Source organism: Molothrus ater, chromosome 3 (assembly GCF_012460135.2).
Source record: "Molothrus ater isolate BHLD 08-10-18 breed brown headed cowbird chromosome 3, BPBGC_Mater_1.1, whole genome shotgun sequence".
In the NCBI taxonomy this organism is placed as follows: Eukaryota; Metazoa; Chordata; class Aves; order Passeriformes; family Icteridae; genus Molothrus; species Molothrus ater.
The window spans coordinates 58,734,991-58,757,771 of NC_050480.2; the positions used below are offsets into that span (position 1 = coordinate 58,734,991).

Genomic DNA, 22,781 nt, shown 5'->3' on the forward strand with positions numbered 1-22,781 from the left:
TAATAATGAGAAATTAAAACTTACTATCATTTCCAAATCATATTTTGCATTCTTGGCTGATGGGGATATCTTTTGGATATTCTAGAGATTATAGAAATGGTATGCACAGATGTAGTTTTGGTAGTTAGACACAATTCCATCAGCTTTTCCCCTGACAACAAATAGGAATGAGGAAAAAGTCCAAACCAGCACAGCTGAATAGAAGGAAATTACATTGACTAGGTTGCCTAAAAATCAAACAGAGCTTTCTTTTTCAAAATACTTTTTCTCAGCAATTCCCTGTAAATCCTCCTTCTTACCTGGGAGAGCTGGTTACTTCTGAGGTTTGAGAGAGAATTCTGTGTTATGACCTGTATATGATATAAAGAGAAGGACAGAAAGATTGTTAGTTCCCATAGTTGTTATGGAATTTTTTTGGTTGATCAAATTGAGTCTTTATGCTTACAGTTGACTGACACAGTTTTCATCTGTGCTGATGAGTGTTAAGCGGCTCATACAAAAAATCTGACATATCTGAACTGCAGGACTACAAGAAAACTTTAATCCTGCCTACAGAATAACAGGCTTGTATTCTGCCACTAACAAAAAAATCAGAGCAATATATAAAATGCTTCAAACAGCATTCTGAAAGAGCACAAACCTTAGCATTGGACCTTTGATGCATTGCCATTGCTCAGCAGATACTAGAGGTCTATACTGCCTCCACTAGTGCCCTGCCTCTTGGCTTGTAACACCACTCTGTTAAGTCCCTCATCTTGTGCAAAACCACACATCCCTTCAGGGAGTTGTTCCATCTGTTAGGAAGGAATCTGACTCACTGATAAGAGGCAAGCTAGACACCAAACAAAGCTCTGCAATTTCATCTTGCCTTGGAAAGCCTTTGGAAAGCTAAAGTACTCTTCCTCCCACCCATGCTTCTCTCACATATGGTAAAACCAGGAGAAATGCACTTCTTTGCTGACAGTCTTAGGAACCACTCACTCTCCTTCCAACTCCCAACCCTTACAGGCAAAGCAGGCTGTGGCTGATCTTCCTGGTCACTGGGCATGTTGGTTTATGGGACACATCAGTTGCCAAGTCTCCTTAATGTACATTAAAGTAATTGATGTCCTTGGCACTTCTGCTTTCAGTCTGGTTTATGTCAAACCCAAAGCTGTCCAAAGTCCTGGACTTTGACCATACCGATCTGAATTCCACCCAGCACTTTTCATCCTTCACAGGCACTCCTGTTCTTTGGTTCATGCTTCAGGGTCTGGGAAGGATTTGCATTTCTTGCCACTTTCAGACTATGGTAAGGAAAGTCAAGCCAGCAGTGTTCGCTTCTTCCTCCCCAGGGAAATTGTGGTGGGATGGGCAAGTGGTGCTCTAAGAGAACACTTCTGAGCCTCCACTTTTCTCAAGACTTTGGCTCCAGAGGCATGATAGATTTGCTTGCTTTCCTATTGATAGCCTGTCACCCAAAGGTAGTAACTCCCTCACTGCACAGTAAGGACAGGAAAAAAAATCTGTACTTACACACAATTGCACATGAAAAATCCCATCATCCTACGTACAAACATTGCAGGATTAGTGCAGGAGGTAATTTTTTAAAACAGCCCTTTCAATATTTATCCATTGACACTTAAGGGAGGATGTCCAAGGTAAAGGGTATTCTGTGCCACTTCAATGTCTGCACTCAGCTTTAAAACTACTTCAGGGAGGTACTGACAAAGAGCTAGTGGTCTCTATAATAAATATTAAGTGAACAAAAAAAGGTTTGTTTTATATGGTGACAGTCTCACTTAATAAATATTAAGTGAACAAAAAAGGTTTGTTTTATATGGTGACAGTCTCACAGAGCCAGGGTGTGGTGTTAGGGAAACAGTAGCACTTAGTAAAAAAAAAACATCAATTAAGCTTTTCCTTGCTCTGCCTTTTCTGGGGCAGGATAGGCTGTTTCCCTTGCCTAGTTTCTATCATTATTACTCGGCCTTGCTACAGAGAAAAGACTACATATAGGTAGTGCCAAGTTTCTATATTTGCTTAGAGATTTGGTTCTAATACTCTAAAATTTAAAGGACCCAAGCATAAGAGAGGGAAGCAGCAAGGTTCTCCAGAACTCAGATTTTCAATGTCTACAGGAGCACTCAGTTTTTTTAGCTTAAATAATGGTCTATGGAAAATCATGTTTTACAGGATTTACATTTTTAATTCTCACATGGAAGGTGGCTCAGAGAGCAGAGACTTGGCAATATCTGCTTTTGCAGTCAGCAGATTAATTTGTGGCTTTTCCACTGCAGCTTTGGGAGTTTCAGAATTGGCTGAAAAACACAGAAACAAAGGGCTTACCAGTTTGGGAAAGCAATACTCACATCCCCTAGGAAACAGACATCTGAAATATCCAGAAACAGCATAATTTCCTAAATCTCAGGACAAAGCAGAATGATTACCAAAGAATGATTATGTTTTTAAATTAAATATTATGTGTTATTTGTGTTTTCTATTTGTTGTTACTTTAACTTTTGAATTTTTCAGCATTTCAGAGTAAAATAACCCAAATCTATTTTATACATTTAATCAGTATTCTTTTGTCCCACTCTTCTACTGTGAGAGTGTAGATTTTTTTACTTGAGTTTGGGTATGATTTACCACAAAGTGAAAAAAGAGTCATGTTCTTAATTGGGGCAGTTTAGCAGAAGTCTCTGATTTAGGTGGGCAGACTTAAGATGTCAAAACATTGTAGGGTGGTGAACTGCAACTCCATGATGGTGTAATGGTTTCACTGAGATAAAAATCTTTATGTTCAGCTTGGTCCACATCATGATTTTAAGATCAATATTGCTAAACTCTGTCTGGTGTGTGGGCATATACTGATCATCTTGAAGACTTTGGGAAATGTAGCGTCCTGTGGTGGGTTTGGATTCTTGGTGCTGAAAAGTTTGGAAGTTTAAAGTTTCATTCTTTAGGCAGACATAGCGCCTTCAGTCCACAGTTAGTTTTATAGATTCAAACATGCTTTGACATGTTTCTTTAAAATGCCCTCACTGTGCCTATAAATCAAATCATCAATTTTTGCTGTATTCATTCATGATTATTTGTAAATGCACTTGGCAAGATTTGTAGTAGGGTAGTTCATCTCAACACTCTATTATGGGTGACATTTTTGTATTAGGATAATCTGGACATTTCCACTGTCTTGTCCTACTTACCTGTCCTCAGCAATTATTTCTATACAGCACAGTGTTACAAAGTATCTGTTTACAAAGTCTCTACAGAAAGAATGACTATCTGTTTTGGATGTTATTACTAATTTTGTGCTGTAATCTCAAGTTTAACTATTTAAAAATAGACACAAACATTTTGTTATCACCAGGCATTTGGAAATCATTGCAAATACAGGTAAATATCAAGACAAAATTCTTCTGTAGAGAATTTCTTTTACCTCTTCATGTTTAGAATGTTTTAAGATTTCTGAAGGGTACAAGAATATAGCTCATTCATTTCACTTGTTGCTAGCATAATTAACTAACACAAGTGGAAAACACAGGTGATGATCCCTTGCACTGTATACAAACTTTTTGTGAGTCAGACTGTTTCCATAGGAATTAATAAGTGAGAAAGAGAAATTCAGAATATTTCAGGATGTGCTTGTGTTAGAGAACCATAACCTCTTTGATAAACACAAGGGAAAAACACAGACACTCCTCTCAAAGTGTTTTATTTTTCAACTCCATTGTAGAAATATTTTATATGCAATTCACAGTTCTGATGTCTCTGTAGTATAAAATATGTTCCTTTTGCATTTTTCTCAATCATTACTACTACTACTATTATATATATAATATCACATCTATTATTTCATGTATTTTTAGAGTAATATATTAGTTTTTTTCATAATAAAAATATATACTGTATTTTGAAAGCCTGGCTCAACAATGATGATTTAATTCACTTTAGAAAGTTTTATGTATCATTTTTATTCAAATTTTATTGGTACAAAACACAACTGAAAAACACAAATTTGAAAAGTACTCCTACATACTTAAGCAAGGAAATCAGTGAAATCACTGAAATTTTCTTTCTTCCAAGCACTGACCCCTTTTCCAAAGATCATCAGATACTTTCAGTCTCAAATATTGGCAAAAATGTCTTTAGCTTCAAGATCTCAGAAACGGAGTCATTTCTTTCCTGGTAAAAGTCAAGTCCAGCTAGCAACTCCACATCCCGAACACGTGCAGAATGAGCCTGAACTCTTTCTTCAACCCATTCGGAAAGTGTCTTGTTTTCCTGTCAAAACAAGCAAGAACAATGTTCAAACACATAAAAGGCCCTCTTGTTTGGTGGCAGTGTTAGGCAATTGCCAGTGTTTGACCTGGTCTGACAGACTAAAAACCTCCAGTTGGTAAAACTTATTTCAGGCTTTCCAAGGCATCTTTACAGGCTTGCTTTTAGGGATCTCATTTAAATAGAATCAAGCAGATTCTATTTAAAGAATCTCTTCTACTCACCTCTCCACTTCCACAGTGACAGACAAGAAGAATTATGCTGACATAGCAATTGTGACTTTTAAGTACAAAATGCATGAGCCACGTTTCAAACACACACATAAGGACAGTTTTAGTTACAGCACAAATTAGCTGCACTGCTCAGGCCAGTCAAGCAACAGGCACCTGACAACTCACAAAAAGTCCTTACAGCAGCTCACTCTTGATTGCTGGACAGCAAGAATAGTTGCTGGTTAGATGAGCAAAACAATGGAAATATAATCACTAATCAATCCAAAATGTTATTTTGTGTTCTTTCACTACAAGGATTGTTTTGCAAACAGCTGGTAATTTGCTTTTTCATTAACAATATCTGCTTCTGAGGCAAACAATTCATTAAATTTATGTTACTGCCAAACATGATGAATATAAAATGAGAAGATTTGAGGTTTACTGCTAAACTTTAGAAATTACAGTCAATTTCTAAACTATAATGACTAATTTGTTCTAATAATTAGTCAACCCTCAACTTCTAAAAAGATCTCACTGGGAAGTTGTGGATTATCCACACTACAAATGGGGAGACACAGAAGTTGTTTCCAAGTAGGGCAAGCTTGCACCAGTCTGGAGTTATGAGTTCAAAGTCATAAATAAACTAAATACTGTCTGTGAAGATCAGTTCAAGTCTGTGCAGCTGTACTTGTGCAATATATATTTATAGTTATAGCTATATTTAATGATATAAATACATATTATATATTATATATAAACACTGAGTTTAGGAACCTTCTGACCCAGAGTTTGTGGAATAGGCACTCAGCTGCCTCAACAATACATATTACACTCAGATAATGTATTTTGTTTGCTACAAGTCATAAGATTCACACTTTTAGTGGTAAGCAGAGATTTCATTTAATTCAAGTATGAATTTTAACTGCAGGACCGTCCATCCAAATGCCTGCTGTCTAATTTCTCATAGAGGTGGAATAAGCAACTGAAGGAATTTTCTATTAACTGAAGGGAATAATACTCAAAGTCTTCTGATACCTCTAAAGTAAGTTTATCCTGCAGTCTTCCAAGAAGATACCTCATGTCCCTATTGCCTGTGCTGCTGTTCTCAGCCCTTCTCATGTGACAGCGTTTCCCAGTCCTCTTATCTTACCTCCCTTTCTTCTTCCTTGCTTCCTATCAGCTCATTAGTTTCCAGCTACCTCTCTGGACTCCTTGCTCTTCTGGTGATTGCTTTATCTCTCAGCTCACTCCCAGCTCATGGGGAACGAGTTAATTCCAGAGCCTGATAAAGATTCTCTGGATGACCAAATTCCAATGGGAATCAGTTCCCAAAGTTCGTCGGCACACAGGAACATAGAACTATACTTACAGCACAGCTTTCAGAGTTGTCAGGTCGATGAGGAATGATAAAAGACAAAGCATCCAAGGACCCTGAACAGTTCAGTGGAGTATAGGATGTGTTGTTGCAGCTTGTCAGAATCACATAGTAATGAGTTGGGACAGGGATTTTTGTATTGTTTACATACCTACAAAACAAACATTAGTTAAGGCATTTTTTGAGATATCAAGTATTAACACCACTGATACAATTAGAAATCTATAGAGTTTATCTCAATATATATCTTTCAATACTATATGACTTAAATTTCTTTTGTAACTGAAAAAAATACCTGATGGGATACACAACCTTGCCATTTATTTGATGAACATCCAAACATACATGGATTACTCTGTGTGCTACAAGCAGTCTCACTGAAACAGGACTGTTTAATATGGTCAATACTCTATTTTGCCAGAGCCAGAGATCTCTACATCTGGAAGAGTCAGAATAGAGCATCATATTTGCCCTTCATTATATGAAGAATTTCAACCATGTGAATTGGAGGAGAGCGATGAGAAAATTAACTTCTGACTCCTTGCCATTGAGAAATGCCAGAACAGTGATTTGTGGCTGTGTGCTGTAGAAGTCAGTTTAGGATACTCAGTTGAAAATGTGTTTGCTGCTCTTTTCTGACTATTCTGCAAACATGGTCACTCTTGTGTACAAAGAGCTGAATGTTTCCCAGGCTTTTTTGTTGAACAAAACGCTATCACTGAAATTATTATACTTCTTCATATGACCTGCTGCTAAACCATGCTGGTTCAACTGGGCAGCATTATGTGGTCAACTGGGTATTACAGCATTTTGTTTGGAAGGAAGTTGTAGTCTCTCCTCCCTTCCACCCTCCTACTACGTGGCAGGCTGATTTTCCCATTCTCAAACCATTTTTGTCAGATGTGGTCAAGTCTAGCCTGAGTATAACATCTCCAGTGATAGATCAGCTGTACAGATTTCCCAGCACCTTTCTACTCCATAAATGCTCTTAGTCTCAGAAGATATTTTCCCTAATCTAAGTTTTCCTAATTCTGTTTTTATTTCCTTGTATCCTTATTCACTGACATAAATAACTGGTCTTTATAATTTATGTGTAAACATGTCAGATGTTGCAGTAAGCTGTGTAAGCCATAGTTATGCAAAGGTACCTCTCAGGAATGTTACATTTTGCATTTCCTGTTATGTGATTCAGTGGAGGCAAACACACAAATCTGACCTTTGGTGAAATACATCAGTTTGAGACAATAGGAAGAAACAACAAACAGGTGAGTGAGCACAACATCAAAGTGAGAAAATCACGATTAAGTACGTCTTCTGCCAGTTTAAAAGTCATATTCTCCCAGCATTTCTGATGCAGAGGCCCAAAATCTAAAATCTAGGCATCATCTTGGGAAACTAATTACTACAGACTAATTACTACTCTGTACCTTTGCTTGTGTACAGAGATACACAAGTAATGTACCTGTGCATGTGTATAGAGATATACATGTAACTACACAGCTTTTTTACTCTTTACTTAACTTCCATGGGACTGTATCTGTTTGCAAGAGCACTTCCTCTTGTATGAGTAATAGCAGATGTGGGATTATAAAGAGAATACTGCATTCTTCATGATACTTGTTTCTTAGTCTTTCTACATAATAGGGGATTTTTGTGTGGAAACACAGTTGAAATCATATAGAGTTTGACTTCTGGCTTTTCCATGTACTTACTGCTTAATTTCATCAGGGCTATCAAAATGGCCATCATAATTGTAATCAAACACTGGTCCACTGATAACATTTACCCCATTCCTTTCTCTAGCATACTTCTGAAGAAGCACATTATGGAAATAGTCCCATATGTCTGTCATAAAAAGAAAATAAAAGCAAAATTAATATCAATTTAAAGTAATTTCACCACTGAAGAAAAATAGTGTATTTGTGTTTTCACTGAAGATTAATTTTAAAAAGTTCAGAACTAAACTCTTTGTTACACAAAATTTCGATTTAATCAGAAGGGACATACTCCCACTTGCCATTGAAAGAGGTGCTGTAAATCCTATTATAGTCATGCAAGGCAAATTGCACTACTGGAGTGTATATTGATTTGATCTAAAGCTGAAGCTACAAACCTACAGCTGAGAGGTCACTAATTTCTGGCTGATGTGCCTGATCAGTGTTACAAATAGTAGGAACTGACATAATGATTTTGTGAGAGGAATACTCACCACCTGAGTGTTAGTTTAACTGTCTAGAACTGATCACTAGACAATTTGGCTTATTTCACAGACGTCAATCAAGAAAATGCAATTCATAGGATATAAAATAGAGAGATTATTCAAATATTTACAACAGGCATGCATAAAAAAACCTTATGGGTTTGGAGCATTGAGGGCATCTCCTATTGATTTAGCTGTTGCTTACAGTCTATAGAAACTTCTTGTTGTTTTCCTTGAAAAATTGGATTTTTCACAGTCTGTGATTTACTTGGAAGATGAAAGACACTTAGGTCTTCTGGATCTCTGGTTTTTAAATGAGTGAATGAATAAATGAAGTCTGAATGTATTAGAAAGGTCGTTACATAATTGGTTTTTTTCCAACTTTTTCCTTACACAATTCCTCTTTTTAAGCATTTTCTAAGAAAATTAGCCCAGGCCTAAGAATAAAACAGGATCATAAGCAGTTATAGAAAATTTCTTATTAATGATTACAAACAAATGTGAGTCAGGCTGGATGGGGACGTTTTATTATTGCATAATAAAAACACCTGTTATAGAAATGGTATTGCAAAATTAATATTGTTGGGGTTTTCTCTTCAGATTTTGAAAAAAGAAGTGCCATTTTCATTCACCTAGAGCATAGTCCCAAGGGAATAAGAGTTTCATAACAAGCATTTTATGTTAGGATAACCCAGAGGAGACGAAGAGAAAATTCAAAAGCAAACAGGTAAGCAGGGATAAACAGAATCCAGACGGCATTGTACAAAGAAAAAAAAAAACATGTAATTGTGCTATAAATTTTCAAACATCTATTCCCAAAATGTTTTAGGGATATTTTCACAACATCTGGATATACAGCAGGCCATGCATTAATGATTTAAAATTTTGTGATAGCTTTATCAAATCCAGAACAATAATTATAGAAGATTAATCATAAATAATCAAAATTTTGCAACCTACCTTTGAAAGCTTTATACATGGGAGCAATATTGCTGGTGAGTAAGGCATCATACTGTTCAAGATCAGATGAATTGTAGTCTATATAAAAAGACCAAAATATAAGTGAATGGAATACTATGCAAAGACCAATTGATTCATATGTCACTATAAATTGTAGGTACATGTAGTTCAAATACATGTTACATTTGAGCATGAGTGTATGATCCTATTGCAAACATATCTCCAAATTTGTTCAAGAAATCTACTCAATAAATAATAACTACTACATTTGAAAATAGGAAACGAATATTTATGCAGAGGAAGAGGGAGAGCCTTTCCCTTCCAACCCTCTACATCATTCCAACCGGTTTTCATCACATTCAAGTTGTTCCATATTTTAAAAAAAACCCTTTAAGATTCTAAACCGAAAATATTTAGATACAAGTAGCAGCTACCCTACTTTTGGTCAGTCTGCAAACACTGGAAACCTTTTTCTGCCCAACATGCTGATCCAAAGAAGTTTGTTTTGGTGTTTGGGTATATGTTTAAACATAAACCCACATCCAGCTGATTAAGACTTTCTAAGGTCTATAAAAAGAACCATGCTCACTGGGAGGATAGAGGAAACTGTGGGTCAAGGTCAGCCCTTCTGGGTAGTCAGAACAATTTTGGCTCCAAGCAGCAGGGATTCTAACATCAGGCCGCAGACAGTCTGAAACAGTGGGAGGAAGAGGAGATGTGTTTTCCTGTGAAAAGGAAAAACAAATCTTACACCCACGGCTGTGGCTAAGCCAATGCTTTGTATGGTTTTACTTTCTAGAATGGACTTCATTGAATCTTCTCCTATTTTCATAGTGAATCAGGTCAATGCAAGTAATGGACACTAATGTTTTCTGGGTAGTGTTTTTCTTCTACTCCTGTTTTTAGGTAATTCAGGGAAATCCGTATGCACTGTGTAAAACTGTAGCAGCAAAATAAGGTTACACCTTAGGCAAAAACAGATTTCACATTTGACTCATTCGTCACTTTTACATATTTCTGGAAACACAAACTCGATGTCACATCCTCCTGGAAAGCAGCTGTACATAAAAGTGACACTATCACCTCATTTGACATCTGACGATGCAGTCTCCATAAGAATTTGTGCTGCTGAAGAGTTACAGATAAAGAAATGCACAGTAAATTTGGAGCATTTTCCTGGCTTTAGTAACTTCACCAAAATATGCTAACATGCTAAGATCTGGCCAAAAATTATTCTGATGACTATAATTCTTTCTATAACCTTCACTTTTTTTTTTCTAGAACCTTTTCTACACACTTTTTCATAATTTTACAATAACATTAGATCATCTGAATATGCTTTTTTGTGTTTAACTCTTGTTTTCATCCCCCATTACCTGTAACTTATTTTCATTTTGGTAAGACTGGAATATATTTTGCATTATACCCTTATAAATAGAAGATAAACGTCTAATTTAATTTTCAGTACATTGTTTGTTTTGATCAATTAAAACCAAGCAAAAAAAAAAAAAAAAAGAACTGTAATGTTCCTCTTCTTTTGCCTCTTTTTACTCCTTGATTTAATTTCTTTAGTTACTTTTATCAGAATTCAAGTAGATGCCATATTATGGTCAGGTTGCATATTAATGGAAAACATATATATACCACATGGAATGAAATATAAAAGACAAAAGTCTTCCTTTGACTCCTGAGCAGATCACATGTCAAAAAAACCTAACCAAACAAACAAAAACCATAAAAAACATTCATCATCAATTTGGCTCCTTCTATTTCAGGTCAAAGAACCATAATGTCTCCTGAAGAAAGCAGTTAAAAGTAAAAATTGTCTGTGCCTATCACATCACGAATTGTCCTTTTCAATGCCATTTATTACTTTTTGATGAGCCAAATTTTGAGTAATTAATGTCAAGAAGCAAAAGTTATTTGCATTGCATAACAGAATTTGAGCATCTGCTGTGGTCTTCTATGTCAAATGCAGCCCCCTTCAGGTGTGTTTGTCTTTTTGCAAGAAAATGTGCCTTCCTCTGTGGAAGATGAGTATAAAGCCTCAAGAAAACTAATGTCCTTCAATCTTAAATTTCTCTTATTCCTGAGAATAAGAAGTAATCAAAATGCTGACATTTTGATTATTTAAGATCTGCAAGTATATGTTATTCAACCAGTTTCAAAACTCCCAAATCATGCAAAAGTCCAGCCTGCATTACCTAGATTAATATTTAAGCACTTCTTTATAGCTATATAATTATGAGATATACCCCAACTTACAAATTGTGTCAAGCATTGCACAGGCTGCATCCAAACATAATTAACCCAGGGTGCAATAAAAATTCTGTAGAAAGGGCAACTTTCTGTCATTCCCAAGTATTGCAGCCAAACCTCACCGTCAAAGGCATTAGCTCTATCCCTCTGTCCTTCCACAGTTGTTATAAATTACAAAGCCTATTCCTCTTGATTAGCACATGTAATAAAAAAATCATAATGTCAGCTTACTGTGCAAGGTAAGTCAGTGTGTGAGCTCACACTCAGAGCTGTTGTGCCTCTGACACTATTACAGATGGAATTTATGATTTCCTATTCTTCCTAGAGAAAACATACGTCACTGTCTTGGAGTCTGCTGTGACCTATATCCTCCAATACTTCAGTCTCAGTCATTCACTGGTTCCCACAATGTTGCATAAACTGCTATAAGGTACTCCTGCAAAATATGTATTTCTCTTAAGTTAGATGTTAAGCTGAACAGGAACTTTTCCAGTATCTGAAGGGAACATACAAGAAAGACAGAGAGGGACTCTTGGTCAAGAACTGTACTGATAAGACAAGGAGCAATGGGTACAAATTGAAAGAGGGGAAATTTAGGTTAGATATTAGGAAGAATTTTTTTCACATAAGGTTTGTGAGACACTGGAACAAGTTGCCAGGGGAGGTTGTGGATGCCCCAACCCTGGCAGTGTTCAAAGCCAGGTTGGATAAGGCCTTGAGCAATCTGGTCTAGTGGGAGATGTCCCTGTCCATGGCAGGGCTGGATTGGAATTAAATTATGTTTAAGGTCCATTTCAACCCTTTAAACTTCTATGATTCTTGACTGAGAATTTGTTTTTCAACAAAGGAAAACATCTGGAAAGTTATGTGGGTTTTGAGCATTTGTTAAGCTCAATATTAAGAAGACTATAGCTCTGATGGGACTTTTCAATCTTTTTAAAGCAAAATCAGACAAAAAATATGCCCACCATTTACTAGTTTTCAATTGGGTAATGCACTTTCATTGAAAGCTTTAAGGGCAGATCTTCAAATATGAAGTATAAATAGTTCTTGTTGAAATGGACATTTGTTTAAATGATTTTTAGCCTTCTTAGGATTGGATTCATGATACTTCAACCAAGATAGTGAAGAATCAGTAGAAAGCATGGAGTGAAACTTTCTGAAATACTATCATCTTAGCAGCATACATTTGTTTAAAATAATTTCTTCTTATTTCAGTAAGAAATCACTGAAATAAGAAATCACATAGACATCAGTAACAGTCCTCTTCAGACAGAAGATTCAATATAGAAGCTATTTCCTCAAGGCAACTTAGAAAAAGGGTCAAATTATAAGGACAAGTAAGCCCATGAATGTCCATTAGTTTACTGACCCTGAAAACTCAAACAATTTATTCTGGATCCACCTACCCTTAAACACTCAGAGGTTCATTCAACCATAATTACATTTTTCAGAAATTATATTGTGTAACAGAGAGCAAAGAACACATATGCACCAGTGCAAACTGTCTTGTAGAATTGCATAGAGGGTATTTAATAGGAAAAAGGTCATGGTACTCATTGGAAAGCTTAAAACTTCTGATTTGGGAAATCACAGCCTCCTTTTCCCCAGGAACTGACTGACAGGAGAGATGGAGAATTGTCTTGACAGCATATCCCTTTTACAGGACAGGCTTAATAGAACCAGTTCACCAGCAGCTCCTATAATCTTTCATGTCCCTAACAAAGGGTCATTCCCACTTCTCAAAACTTTATTTTAAGATAGCTAAAAGTTAAATAATATCAAAGACATTTTTTCTGACACAAGTGCCTTAGTCACATGACATCCACCAGCCATTAAACAGGGTTCCTGATGAATGGACCACATTTTTAACCCATTAGATCCCATACTTAAGAGTAGTAGAGATATTTGATAACCTACAGGCTTATTCACAGTGTATGCAGTCCACAGTGGCATCCGGATATCGTAGCTGTATCCACTCACATACCGATGATGGGAAAGGAGGCAGTAGACCTTTTCCTTCTGAAGAACTCTGGGTCTCCCATATGGCAAATGAGATGAGCTTGCCTTCTTTACTAAAATTTAAATAATAATTATTGATTTGTTCTTCTATAACATTTTGGATGGCACAAGGGGTTAAGAGAACAGACAAAATTGTTAACTAAAACTTTAGCAAATACAAATAGATCCAACAGTAAACCTAGTTGTGGTTCTTTAGGCTTATAAGTAGAATAAAAATGTAGAAAATAGTTTCCATATTACATTTAATGTACAAAAGTCAATAAAATATATCAGACTTGCAAACTCCTGTTTCTTTGAAGTTTTATACCAATGCAAATATTTTGAATTTATCTTGCCAGTGGAGCAAAATTTACATCTTATTTGACTAGGAGGCATTACAATGCTTCCCAAAATTACCAGAAACCCCATAAAAATGTAGAAATAAGTATCTATGGGAATTTTTCATCAGAGAAAGGTAAAGTTATGGATACAGGGTAAGGAACAAGAGTTATGTCACATAGCCTGATAGTGCTCACATTTTCTTCAAGACCATTGAAATCTTGATGGTTTTCTCCAAAATTTTAATGAGGTTCAGATCCTATTCCTATGTATACATGTTGCTGTAACAGAGTCCCTTAGCATTTTTTTAATACACAAAAAGGAAGAATTTTTAAAAAAAGGTGCTTCTGACCTGATTTTCCTACTTCACTTTCAATTGTAATTAATGTTGCAAAAATTCCCACTGAAACCAGTGACATAAAATATAAACCAAGTGTGGATTTTAAAATACAGCTGCTCTTTTCATTTTTTGCTACTCACTTTCTTCTGTGGTGAGATTTAACCTCTTGTTTAGCTCTTCTGTTGACCCAACGGGTATCTGTAAAAAGTCAGAGAATTGTTCAAAATGAATCCATTGTTTAGAGAAAAAATGAAGAAAGAACACACTTGACAAAGATGATTAAAAGATGCCAGAAACCCCTATTTACTTGTGTGCAGTTGCATCCCAGGTAATCAGTAGGAATCAGACTGGAAACTGTACATAAAGAGGGAGATGAGACTTCCTTTGGATGTGAAGGATTGTAAAAGGGTTTCTTTAAGAGGTGATTCAAGCTGCCATGTGTTCCATTGTTTTCTGCTGGTGTTATATGCAGCAAATCTGTTGAAACATTTGAAATTTGTAAACATATTTTAAGACTAAAACAGTATTTTAAAAAATTATTATCTGTCCAAATCTACTAATCTCCTAGTAATTTTTAAAGGTAGAAGAAATAGCTTATTCCATTATTTAAACTATTACAGTAACTACTCCCACCAACTTGCAGTTTTCTAGGTCTGAAGGTTCTTTGCTATCTTCCACAGCATCAAGATTTAGTAACTATAAATTTGAGTACCGTTGCTACAGTTTTATACATTGTCACAACATTCACAAGATTAGACAGTTTAATGCAAAGTATAAATGTTATTGCAAGGGCATCACATTGTGAAACCTAGTGACCTATTGCATTTTTGTGTGATGCTTTAATCCATATTTTCTGAGGTTCATGCTTCCTAATTGTGCACTGCTGGGACTACAATGGTTCACCCTAAGTTATGAGCAAGAGCAGATACTCTCTGCAAGATTCTTATCCACAATTCCACAGGCATTAGTTTGACAGCAAACCCACATGGCATGGTGTGGTTCCCTCTGATTCTTTAGTGGAATTCTTATGCAATCAGAAAAAACCTTCAAAGCAGAGCACCTTCTGGAAGTCAATTTCTTAGCAGTGTAAAGAAGGCCTAAGAGCATGGCTTCAGTGTTTTGGTTTTGAATGAATTCACTCAATTTTAGCTACGCTTCTTTTAGCTCTTATAACACTGGTATTTGAAAATACTAGAACTTTATAGTCTAAAGTACTGGATTGTTTCTACTCACCACACATTAGGTTGTAAACCTCAATGTTTTCAAAAGCATCCACTTCTGTTTTCTCTTTAAAACTTGGGCCATATGCTAAGAATATAGCCTAGATTGTAATAGTAAAAACGAAAAAAATAGTTACCTAAAGGAACCCAAAGTCAAAACCAATTCAGTTGCACTTTATGAAGACTGGGACAATGAAACAAAATACAGTCTTTTCACAGTCACAGAAGTTAAAAGTACAGGATTATTCTGGTAAGGAAGGCAATTTTCTGCCATTGCACATAATTTGAAGAAAAATGCAAAGCAAAAATTCCAATTTTAAACTATATAATGAATCTCATTTGGTTTTGGGGTGTTTTTTAATACCTGTTGCACTCTGAAGTCTTTGGGTCACTTAAGAGTCTATGGCCATGGTTAAAGCAAGGAGCAGGGAACTGCAGAGGCCCATTCCAAACTCAGCAAAGACCTGCATCTGTACCACCAATGGCACTGTGCAGTGCTGGGCAGCCCTTCTGCAGCCTGCAAGCCCTGTGGTTGAACACTGATACTATGTACAGACTCACGGGAGTTTCTGCTGCTTTGTGAGCCTCCTGAACTGCCTGCCGGGAGATATGGGAAACATGACTAACAGGACAATGATCTGTTCAAAAATAACATTATGTGTCCATAACAGAAAAGGAATTTTCAATTTATTATAGAAAGGTGAAATATTGCTCTTTTCTTAAAAAAAAAAAAAAAAAAAAAAAAAAACTAACAAAAAAAAAGCATCAGTTGTGGCACCTGTGCAAGGTTATCTATTATTGTAAAGATCTGGAAGGATTTGATTCCTAGGCACAGAATATGGGACTTAGAGCGGCATGCTTGACCTTAGCTAAAGGTTCACATCACAGAAAGTACATGAAACACCAAAAGCTCAAGACCTCAAAATATTTTCACTGTAACCAGAAGCAAAAATGAGATGAAACTCATAGGCTATGCTAACACACAGTATAGCTAATTAGTTTTTTGTTCTGGTGATATGATTAACTCTTGTAAGATAAGGAGAGACAATAAGATTTAGTTTATTTGAGCATACAGGCTTCCAGATGCTCAGATGAACTCCCAGAGCCTATGGAGATTTTTTGGGTATTGTCTCAGTGGAGGAATGAAAGAAAAAAAGAATTCAGTAGCTAAACATGGTACACTTGGTTTACTGCAGTCTACCTGTCTCCAAGCAGGTAAGGTAAGCCCAGACTGTTTTTACTACAGGACCCCAAAGAAACAGGCTTTATACACATCAATGAAAGGCAATACAAATATTTGGACCTAGTATGTGTTTACAATTTACATGCCTTGTGGCCAGAAAAGAAAAAGCTCACTGCAAAAACTGTCATTGTTCTGTATTCTGGTGACTTACCTGGCACATGATGATTTTGTACATAAGAAAGTGCAAGAATGAAATAGAATAGAAATCATCTTACCTCCATACTTTTGAATTCGTTGTTATAGCCATGGTTACCTCCATCACAAAATGTGTAACTTTTATCCCTTAGGAGAAACCATCACAGAGCGTAAATAAAAATGACACAAATGGAAGCACTTAGTAACAGTCATTGTGGTTCACAGACTCCATCATTCCTTGAGAACTGACTCTGCCATCATATTGTAGCATTTATGGCTCATCATAGCATTCATTTCTATGAAGACCTCTTTCTCCTCTAACAGAAATTGCTATGGACAGTAATAAATTATCCTAACTGGCTATGAGTGTACAGTGAAACAATATTTTCAAAGCAAGTTGAAAAAATGGCCATTTTTGAACTGAGGCCTTTGCCTAGCTACAGGTTGCAGAAGAAGTGTAATCTATTTTGGAAGAATTCCTAGTTATATTCTTTGGCATTTTAATGGAAAGCTTACAATGGGAGAACTGCTGTCAGCCTCTGTGGAATAATATAAATAAGACTGCAAGGGATTTTGCCTTACAAGACAATGCATTTTCGTCATAGAGATTCTGAAGGGTGAAGAGACATGGATAATGTGGGGATGGGTTATAGAATTAGCAACACAACAGAATACTCTGACATGGTGACTAACACGTATTTTTATCTACCCATTTCTAAGACACATGGAAAAATTAAGAGATAGCTATGCACAGTTGTCTGGTGCAGATATCCTGTTTTCAGAGGCCCAAGAACGTTTGAAAACAGTTTAAAATAGGGTGATTATAAGATTTTTTTTTCAGTGCACATTTCTTTTAGTATGTCCCAGACAGTGATTTAGTTTCATCCAAACAATCATGTTTCCTTTTTATGTATAGTATGATTTTAACTGTAAGAAACATGGAAATGTAACAAGTCTAAAGCAAAACAGGAAATGAAGCAGCTGTGAAGGCAATTAAAGGGATGAAAGTGGGATGAAAAAAACAGCATAACAATCACACAAATCATGTTACCTCACAGCCAGCCACTGTCGATCCACCAGAAGATGAACTTTATCAATACGAATGTTGTTAGCATAGTGGAATCGTTTGGGTAAGTCAGGGGTCAGGTAGGGCTTGAAGTGCTGAGGAGATCTTCTGCACTGTGTGAGAGAAAGGAGTCCAGTCACAAGTTTCACTCAGTTTCAAACAACCACCCATCATTCAAAATTATCACAAATATCTTAGTGATAGGAATGCAAGCACAAGCCCATTAATCATAGATAGCTTCTTACATGACCCGCAGATGTCATTTTTGGCCCCAGAAGCAATGCAAGGAAAAGCGACACACTTGGAACTCTTTGAAAATAGACTACATACAGTTTGTATACCAAGCCCACAAATACTGTGGTGAAAGTACATCTAAGGCTTAAAGACACTCAGTAGAACTGTTTAGTCTATATTTCCGTATTAATGCCATTGGCATCTGATTGGTAGGATTACACTTCACAGGAGAAAGTTCCCTGGCAGTTTATTTCTGCCACCTTCTGTCACTTTACCATTCAATAAATAACAAAGCAAGCCAAGCATACACAATTTAGCACAGTCTAGGGTTTTAGCTGCAAGCCTGAACATGTAAATGTCCATTGCTCAGCTGTTAGCTAAAGATCTTAACTTTTACACCCACATTTAGTGTGTTCATATAACTGCTGCATTAGCAGGCACGCCATGGAAGAGCTTGGAATTTTGAGCCTAATGATAACCATACGACATACTGCAAAGACTTAACTATATATGGCCGTTAGAAGCCATTCCAGCTGGCTGCAAGCATCATGGCAAAGTTTCAGAAGTGTTGCTCCAGATCAGGAATACAGCACTGGGATAACCCAGAATATCTAAAATGCTAAAGGAAGAGCTGCTAGGAAGCTGCATAGGCCACAGAACTGGACCTGTTTTACCACACAGGCTGTGCAAACTATACCATGCTTGGAGCCTGTTCTGACTTCTTCACTTCTAAATACTAAAACTGTTCGCTCTGCATAGGATACAGACTTTAACATGTGATATGGGAGTAACTGTGCCTCAGTAGTCATCAAAGAAGAACAGAGGAATCCAGGAACATGAAAAATAAGGATTCAGTGTGTTTGCTATCTCGGAAGAAGAGGTCTAATTAAAAGGAAAAATAGAGGAAATCAGCATATGACTTATGTCTATTCATTAGCAATAAATATAAAACACACAACTACCTTATCTGCAAAAACCCCTTCATTCTAATAACTTGACAGGGACAAAATACACCAACCATTTATGAAGAGGAAAGAAAAGAGGGCACATCCTGGTACCAGACTATTCCCATAAGGCACAAGATGTCACATCTCCGTAACTATTAGCAGTAGCAGTTTCAGCTGAATTTGAGAACATGCAGGTTGTAATATTCCCCTCATACCAATGCTCTTTGATATGACAGACTCTGCATCGTACAGCGAGGCGGTGGATGTAGCACTGAGAAAGCTCCTTCAGCTATTCCCAGCCATTGATACTACTCCCGCAAGTACAACAGGTTAACGGGAGACCTCTAGTGGAGATTTATCGGAAATATATCCATTTGGGAGCCCGGGATTTTGACAAACTAAGAGCATTTTTCTAAATGTACCACAACACCGGTCTACTGCTTGGCACAGGACAAGCCACAGAATAGAAAACAAACTGGCAATGAAGAAAACAGGGGGAATTTATGACAGCACACTGAGAGCAAGCAGTTTTAAATGTTTAACTCAGTGTAAATTGTAAAAGGAAAGAAATACAGAAAGACAACTGTCCTACAATTTTTTTAGTTTAGCCAGCGCATTCATCCCACATGTATTAATGTATATCTTGAACACTACAAAAAAGTGACAGAGACTGAATTATCTGTCTAAAAAAGTATAAGGAAAGAGGAAAGCACCATGCATTGTCACATCACCCTTTAGTAAAATAGGTTTGGTCTTCCTTTGGTTTGCACTCTGTTCTGCTCTTCTTTATTTGAATCCTTCAGAACTCAGCTGTCAAAATGTGCCCACATGGGCAACAGGCAAGCTTGGATCTGCCCTCAAGTGCTAGATCCATTCAGCATAGCTCAGTTCCAAGCAGAATTACCATTACAGGACCCTGTCATGGTGCAGCATATGTAAAAGCACTGCAACTATTTCAGTGATATGTCAAATGATCCTAAGACAGTCATACTGCCTGATGCCAAAGGCCTATCTTGCCTAGTGCTCTGTTTAAAATCAGACCTCCAAAATTCCTAGAATCAGACACTTTGAGAAAGTGTGAAAGAACAAGCCAAGTATTGAATGAGTTTCTTTCTCATACCTGCTTAGTTTCTTCTAGGCTTAAGGGACTTTTTAAATAAGATGTTCCTTGTGGATCAGATCTAAAAGCCCTTACAGTGCTGTCCTGCATTAATGTGCCTAAAATCTCCCCCTCCTACTTATATTTCCAGCCTCTACAACACTTTGTGCCAATGTACTCTACAATCTCTTGTGTGGTTACTTTAGCCTAGCCTGAGTGCAGCACTTGCGTTCCAGTGCTAAGAGATGCCTATTGTCTAAAGCATCTCTGTGCTGTATTCTCTTCTATCATGAAGATATACCCAAGTTTCTGCCCCTGAACTCAGCCTCTTCTCTTTCAAAGTGAAGTACAGAGCAATTTTCCCTGAACAGAGATCTCCTATGGCAAACCTTTGTGCATCATCTTTGAACAACTTCCAGAACTGCCTCTCAAGGTAGAGTGGAGTCAGTACACTATTTAAACTGGCACCATAGTCTCATTTTTTTACAAGGTGTGGTTTTCCCTCAGATTCTTATTAAGAGTAGCTATGAGTAAAAGTTATGAGAATATTTACTCACTGTGAGGTTTTTAACGATTCCTTCCGAGTCAACTGTCAAAAAGAAAAGATGAATTAATATACATTTGAATGGCTGAAGGACAAAGCCTCATGAAAAAAACTTACATATGCTTTTTGTCTATAAAGTTGGTTTTCTTTATTAGCTTGTGAAGGTAGTGGCAACTATCACCTTCCACAGTTTCCAATGGTAACTGTCTGTAAGTGTGCCTGTGGAAGTAACTAGAACACCAGAACTTTGGGTACATCAGGACAGACTCTAGAAAACTTCCATGCCGATGACTGCCTACACCTAAAGCTGACAGATCATCAGACCCAAGGTTTTTTTTCTCTTATCTAACCCCTGTTTGAAGTATAACCTTTTTTACATTGAACAGGACCTGGAGAACTTGTCTTGTATTTTGCTTCCAGCAACAGTCACACAGGAAATTTCAGTCTATCTCAGTATTTTTGCCTTGCACATTTTGAAAGACTAGTTTAACCATTTGAGATTAACTTTCTAAAAAGTAAGTCTGAGCCCTTCATGGAAGAAAAATTCCTACAGAAAATCTAAGAGTATTAGAGGAAATGGGTCAACAATTTTATTGAGATTGAGACAGAAAAACTATGAGTATTCTTTCCTCAGCTGCTTTGGTATGACTTAAAACAATGAAAGTTTGCTTTATGTCATATAAATATTGTGCCTTCAAATATAAGCACAATTATAAAATATGAATTAAAAGTACAACGGGATCCCAGCTCTTATTTGCAACCTGCAATAACTATCCCTTTTACAATACTTTACAAATTCTTCGAAGTCAATACATAGAGAATTTCCATGATTTTATCTCCACTCTTTTTCCTGATACGGAAAGTTCTGGGATTTTTTTTCCAGTCTGATAGCATGGTATCTATTTCAAGTCAGAGTTAGCTCAAATGGTTTCAATTTTCTGGTTTTTTGAGACACTAGGTATAATGTCTTAACCAAGACTTAGACTCCACTGTGCTAAGGTTCAGACTCTGTAACTTTGTACACACAGAAATATTCATTACCTCCAAAAGACTGACTCTGCCAGTGTTGCGCAAGAAATCTGTCAAGAGCAATGCACTTATGAAAGACCTGAATTCCAGTTAAAAAAAAAAACAAACTACCTTTACTTCATCTTTCCATGTCAAGAAAATACAAATTAGAGTCTGCAACAGTCTTTTCTAACCATCTAATTCATGTAAAGTGGTCATTCTTCCAAAGAAAATTCCCAAACAACTTCCATGGATGTTGAAGCCAAGTTAAGGGAAACAGAAAGCTGCTCACACTGCTGATTACTACTGATTATGCATTTCCTTATTTATTTGTTTGTTTGTTTGTTTGATCAATAGTTTATTTCCTGCTACATTGATTGCCCAGTCCCAGGATTGGTCCAGACTTACAGGTAAAATAGTCTTTTGGAACATTCTTTGCTCGAATGCGAGCTGCAGGCCCAGCATACAGGTAGAAATCCACCTTTTTGAAGTAATTAGTCATGTATTCTAACTTCTTGCAGTAGGTCTTCTCCATCCCTAAAGGGCAACATAGAAACAGTTCTTTTTCATATGGCAAGGAAGATAAAGTGATTTATAAAATAGATTAACACTACTAAGCCCACATATTTCACACAGGAAGAAAACAGTGACTCAGTAAAGTTAACTTGAAAAAAGAAGTATATACATTACCATGATCAGCTAAAACAATGAGGTTTACACATTTGTGCAGGTTTCTTTGTTTAAGTCCATCCATGAGCATCCCCACTGCTTTATCTGCTGCCTGTAAGGCTTTGATTACCTGTGAGATAAACCAGTTATATCTAAGATCCTTAAAGGTTGAACTTCCTGCCTTCATGCAAGTAAAAATGTAATACTATTGGGTTACAAATTAGGCAACGTTGAAGTACAGGGTAAACAACAGCTCTGAGGATTTGCCAGGCCATGTGCTTCTAAATATCACATAGTAATATAATTAAAGTTCAGTCTAAATATAAATATTAATTTTTTTTATTAGTATGATCTGAAATTATTTTCTGCCTGTCTGTTTGGTTAATGGTTCTTTTGATTCCCACACAGTATCATAACATTAGGCTCAACCACAAGCAAAAGTTCTTAACAAAAAGTCATAAAACAGTCATGGCAATTTTTCATCTACTATCCTTTTCAGGTCTATAAATTGGTTAAGTTCATACTACAACACCATTTTTAGTGCAATTAAGTATAAGAAAAATATAGAAACTACTTACACCAGCACTAACTGGTCCAAATGAATGTCCGGAAGAATCTGGTTGTTCAATATATAAAGTGTATATATCAGGCCTTGAGTTAGAAATAA

The 22,781-nt window shown here is 36.5% G+C and overlaps 1 protein-coding gene across 1 annotated transcript in view; it reads right to left on the reverse strand.

The window, feature by feature from the left end:
- Positions 1–3,735: 3,735 nt before the first annotated feature.
- The window catches only part of LOC118700173 (ectonucleotide pyrophosphatase/phosphodiesterase family member 3), a 35,144-nt gene continuing 16,098 nt past the window's right edge, over positions 3,736–22,781 (reverse strand). Inside the window, exons 11-25 of the mRNA XM_036404562.2 lie at positions 22,693–22,765; positions 22,136–22,244; positions 21,854–21,982; positions 20,451–20,482; positions 17,599–17,726; positions 16,628–16,694; positions 15,183–15,270; positions 14,257–14,426; positions 14,090–14,147; positions 13,190–13,344; positions 9,600–9,735; positions 9,011–9,088; positions 7,563–7,695; positions 5,845–6,001; positions 3,736–4,266 (exon numbers count right to left, since the gene is read on the reverse strand). Of these exons, the coding sequence (XP_036260455.1) occupies positions 4,093–4,266; positions 5,845–6,001; positions 7,563–7,695; positions 9,011–9,088; positions 9,600–9,735; positions 13,190–13,344; positions 14,090–14,147; positions 14,257–14,426; positions 15,183–15,270; positions 16,628–16,694; positions 17,599–17,726; positions 20,451–20,482; positions 21,854–21,982; positions 22,136–22,244; positions 22,693–22,765 (1,687 nt within the window). The 3' untranslated portion in view covers positions 3,736–4,092. The remainder of the gene's footprint in view (positions 4,267–5,844; positions 6,002–7,562; positions 7,696–9,010; positions 9,089–9,599; positions 9,736–13,189; positions 13,345–14,089; positions 14,148–14,256; positions 14,427–15,182; positions 15,271–16,627; positions 16,695–17,598; positions 17,727–20,450; positions 20,483–21,853; positions 21,983–22,135; positions 22,245–22,692; positions 22,766–22,781) is intronic.